General features: G+C 45.7%; 1 protein-coding gene across 1 annotated transcript; it reads left to right on the forward strand.

The window, feature by feature from the left end:
• The first annotated feature begins 506 nt into the window (after nt 1-506).
• Nucleotides 507-2,739, forward strand: LOC124678665 (RAN GTPase-activating protein 2-like). Its single transcript, XM_047214536.1, has 2 exons — nt 507-594; nt 945-2,739. Exon 2 carries the CDS (start codon nt 973-975, stop codon nt 2,617-2,619), a length of 1,647 nt encoding a protein of 548 aa, XP_047070492.1. The 5' UTR covers nt 507-594; nt 945-972; the 3' UTR covers nt 2,620-2,739.
• The last annotated feature ends 2,388 nt before the right edge of the window (nt 2,740-5,127 follow it).

Below are 5,127 nucleotides of genomic sequence, written 5' to 3' on the forward strand. Positions count from 1 at the left end.
TTGTGAGTTATTTCTTTGTCGGGCATGGTTTTGTTTCCATCCGAAGAATTTCATAAATATTAACTCTTTATCTCTTTGCAATGTTTCTATGCAGGACCGTATTGGGCAACAAAGATATAAAGCGAGAATAGGTTTTGTTTTTCAGATTGTACCATTGTTGGAAATTTTAGAGAATAGTAAAAGTGAAAGTTGAGGGACCAAGAGGCTCCTCCTCCACATAACATAAATTGATGTACACGGTCTTGGTGTTTCAATAGCTTTGATGATATTGATGATGCACCCAGGAGGAGGGAGAAACAAAGGAAGACTCCAAGTGCCTGCCAACTGGCTCAGCCTAAAACTTTCATGCTCACAGGCCCGGCCCATTACCCTATCGTATAACCCTAAGTCCTCAAAATCAACCGTTCAAAAAAGAATCCCCCCTCCCGCAGTCCAGAAACCAAGCCGCCGTTCCCCCTCCTCCAGCTCGCCGACGTCGGTGACCGTCCCCTCGACGCCGCGCGGGCCCTCGGACACGGAATCGCAGGGAATCCATCGTCGCGGCTGATTCGAGCCCTCCGTCCACCTGCCCCGCGGGGAGTTTCTTTGATCTGGGTACGTGGTCTCGTTCCTCGCCGCATCTGTGGCGATGTCCAGTGGTGGTTACTGCTTTCTTTTTTCTTGCTGCGCTGAACTCTCATGATTCCATACTATTTGACTGGATCATCCATCGATTTGCCGAAAGAGATAGTTGGATTATGAGCCACCCGCTTTGAGTCAGATGCATCGTTCTTGAAGAATCGGTGTTGTTGCTATAACTTACTGCAGTGTAGATTTGATGCTTGGTACTTTAGGGGTATTGCACTATTAGCTGTTGCCTCATCTTCTGCAACTACATTAATAATGTTAAAAAAGTTCGAAATGGAACAATAATGTTAATCCCTGGTGATTTTATCTTCCATCAGGTTTCTGTGTGAAGTGCTGCATTTCTAGATGGGTTCACCGGCACAAGATGCCCAGTCCAAGACATTCTCCATCAAGCTGTGGCCGCCAAGCGAAAGCACTCGTCTGATGCTTGTGGAGAGGATGACCAAGAACCTTTCCGCCGACTCCGACTCGATCTTTTCTCGCAAGTATGGATGTTTGGGCAAAGAAGAGGCGCATGAGAATGCTAAAAGGATTGAAGAGATGTGCTTTGCTTCTGCGGATGAGCATTTCAAGGATGAGCCTGATGGTGACGGGTGTTCTGCTGTCCAGCTATACGCTAAAGAAACTAGCAAGCTGATGATGGAGGTCCTGAAAAGAGGCCATACGACACCCGCAGAACTGGAAGCACCTGTTGTTGATACACCTCCTGAGCCTGCTGATACTGTGTTTGATATATCTGGTAGCACGCGTGCTTTTATTGAGGCGGACGAAGCGAAGGAACTCCTGAGTCCGCTTACCAAACCAGGGAACTCGTACAAAAGGATCTGCTTTAGCAACAGAAGCTTTGGTATTGGTGCTGCCAATGTTGCTGGGCCAATTCTCGAATCCATTAAAAATCAACTCACTGAAGTAGACATCTCAGATTTTGTCGCAGGAAGGCCTGAGGATGAAGCCCTTGATGTGATGCGCATATTCTCCAAAGCCTTACAGGGCTCTGTACTGAGATACCTGAACATTTCTGACAATGCTTTAGGTGAGAAGGGTGTCAGGGCATTTGAAGAGCTCCTGAAGTCACAGTACAGCCTAGAAGAACTCTATGCGATGAATGATGGTATATCAGAGGAAGCCGCTAAAGCTCTTTCTGACCTTATTCCTTCAACTGAGAAGCTCAAGGTTCTACACTTCCACAACAATATGACTGGTGATGAAGGTGCTCTGTCAATTGCTGACATGGTTAAGCGTTCTCCAAACCTAGAGAGTTTCAGGTGCTCAGCAACAAGGATAGGATCTGACGGTGGAGTTGCATTGGCTGAGGCATTAGGGACATGTACTTGCCTAAAGAAACTTGACCTCAGGGACAACTTATTTGGTGTCGAGGCAGGGATTGCTCTCAGCAAAACCCTTCCAAAGCTTCCTGATCTGATTGAGCTGTATCTCAGTGACCTCAATCTCGAGAACAAAGGTACAATAGCAATTGCCAATGTCCTGAAACAGTCAGCACCTCGGTTGGAGGTCCTTGAAATGGCTGGGAATGAAATAACTGCTAAAGCAACCCAGGCTTTAGCAGAATGCCTAACAGCGATGCAGTCGCTCAAGAAGCTGACGTTGGCTGAGAACGAACTCGGGGATGATGGTGCCGTGGTGATTGCAAAATCATTGGAAGAAGGCCACCTAGATCTGAAGGAGCTTGATGTGAGCACAAATATGCTGCGGAGAGCCGGAGCTCGGTGCTGTGCCCAGGCAATAACAAACAAGGTGGGCTTTCTGCAGCTGAACATCAATGGGAACTTCATCTCTGAAGAAGCGGTTGATGATGTCAAAGAGATTTTGAAGGGCGGTAAGAACTCGCTGGGCCTGGGCGTGCTTGGCTCGCTGGATGAGAACGACGCTGAAGGGGAGCCTGGAGATGATGACGAGGAAGGGGATGATGAGGAGGATGGCGAAGGTGGGCTGGAGTCCAAGTTGCAGAACCTCAAGGTTGAGGAGGAGTAGGCTTGTTTAGGTTAACGTGCTAGTTCCTATCAATTTCCTCGGATTAGCTGTGGAGTTCTGAATCTTTACCACCCTCAGATTAAAGAAAAGGCACTGTGGCTCAGTTTTTAACCCAATCAAGCAGCCTGATGGGGCGTGTATTCTGGGCGTCCTCGTTTATTCAACTTCTGTAGCTTCCATTGGTACTTCTTTATTCTTGCAGGGAGATTCAGGTGGTACTTGTTTCATGTTTTATCAACATCTCGGTTGTCATTTAAAGACCAGTTTAAGATCTATGGCATATGTGAGGACTAAATATTGTCATGTTTTAGCAAAATTCTTCAATAGCCTCACACGTAGTCTGTTGGTGGATTAGTTTGCTTGGCTTTGCCAGAAAAAAAACATAATTTGTGAAGGAGAGGGCTGGGGCAGTGGTGAAGTTCCACACCCACTTGTGCCAAGAGGTGACGCAGTCTCTATTCATTGCACTTTGTAGGGGTAAAGGCTGGCCTCTATAATCCTTTGTCCATACCCCATCTAGTGTGGGAGCCCTTTATACTTCATGACATGTATGTAGTTAGTAGTAGTATACTTCTGTTTTTAAGCCTTGTGACTTTAATTGTGTTTGAGGAGGTAACTGCTACTCCCTCCATTTCGATTAAGGCGTTTTTCTTTTCTTTTTTTGATGTTTAGACAACAAACAAGATGCGGCAACCTCGTCCTCCTCTTGTTCTCTGCCTTTTCTCTCCTCAAATGTCACTGTAGTTAAACCTACCATGGTTGTTCCTACGAATTCCGAGTCCACATTTATTGCGCCTCACTTGTCTGGTTGAAGAGAAGGAAGATTTGCATCTTCGTCCATGGCGTCGAGGAGAAGTTGCACCGGGCACGGAGGTGGAAGGTGCATGTCGTCCATGGCATGGACATGGTTGTGGTTAAGGGCTTGCACGCGGAGGAGGGTGGTGCCCATGGTTAAGGGTCCATGGAGGAGGATGGCGCCGGAGGTGGCATCCATGATGTGGGAGCGGCGTTCATGGCATTGGCTGCGGTCTGCATGTCGTCGGCCGCCCATGTCGTGCACGCAGAAGAGCATGGACCGACAAGGAGTGGTGGGCGAGCGCACCAGCCTTCCTCCCTGTGTTGGTGGACGAGTGTGGCGTCCTTTCCATGTTGCTGGGCGAGCAAGACGGCGTTCGAGTGTTTCCGGACAAACGCGGTAACTCTCCTTAATAACTGCCCAAAAAATTACGCCTTAACCATGGGAACGAGAAAGTACAACCCAAAGGGTTCCTTGCGGGAGGTATCTTTGATTATAGGGAGGGTCCCTGCTAAGGTTTGCGTCGGTCCGTGAGTTATGTTAACTAGATTTAGATGTGTGTCTTGGCGCACGATCCCGTGGAGTTCATGACAATGTTCATTTTATATAAGGGTGATAAAAATAGCTGCAATATTCTTAGGTTTACTGGAATCAATTAAGATAAAAATCTTCATAACTCCTGATCTCGTACTCTTAGTTACGGGAAGCTATAAATTTTATTCTTATGATGTAAACTGGATTTTTTTAATCTCGGTGACTCAATTATTTGTTTCTTAGTTACATAGTTTCAGTCGGACAGTTTTCTTGTAGTGAAAAGGGATAGAACATAAGCATGTGAGAGACAAGTCATTAAAGAAATATTTGCATTGGGCACTTGTAAGGCGGAGCTGAGGAAGACCAACGTTGCAATAGTTAAATGAGGTCGTTGGTCACTTCGAGCCAACGGTCATGAAGAACAGCTGCACGTCCATCGGGTTGTTGGTGTTCTTCTTTGCCACCTTGGCTAGCTCCGCCACCATCTTTTTCTCGTTTTCAGAAGATCCAAGGCAACTAAGTTTACAGTACCTGAAAGTTCACAGCAAAAGAGTCACAACTTTAGCTTGTAAGTAATGATTAGACATACCGATAAGCCACTAAACAGTGAAAATTAGTAGAAAAACGGTTAAATCAAAGACGCAAACATTGCACTCGTGGCACACAAACTGTGCTCAATGTACAGACCAATCTAGCAGACCTAGCTGCAAGAGCTTGCCGCATAAGGCCTTGTTCTAATTATACTGAAATTGATGCGATTCTTATCTGGCTAGCCAATTCTAAATTTCTTTTTACCAATCAAACAAGAATCGTATCAATTTGAATCTCATGTTTGGTTCCTCAGACATACTGATATCTGAATTCTTCTTTGTCAATAAAATAAGGAAAGTTGGCATCAAATTGAGTCATATATTTACATTCTCCCGGACAAGAGCTCAATCGACTGGTCTGTTGTAAGTGGCCACAGTATGGCAATGGTAGGTGAAATGAGCTGACACGCTACCATCTGGTATGTTCTTTTTTCTTGAACTGCTAAATCTGAACTTCATTTAGATAAATCAGCCAGCTCTGACTACTTTCATCTGCAGACATCTGAAATTAGCTCCCTGACTATAGTCTTCTTCCTACAATGAACTTCACATAATCAACCCTTATTTTGCGCACCCTAATGGGTAATT

This window comes from Lolium rigidum, chromosome 1, assembly GCF_022539505.1.
Source record: "Lolium rigidum isolate FL_2022 chromosome 1, APGP_CSIRO_Lrig_0.1, whole genome shotgun sequence".
NCBI lineage: Eukaryota > Viridiplantae > Streptophyta > Magnoliopsida > Poales > Poaceae > Lolium > Lolium rigidum.

Bases quoted from the DNA above. Each gene is read 5' to 3' on its own strand.
- LOC124678665 (XM_047214536.1), top strand. From the start codon at position 973: ATGGGTTCACCGGCACAAGATGCCCAGTCCAAGACATTCTCCATCAAG.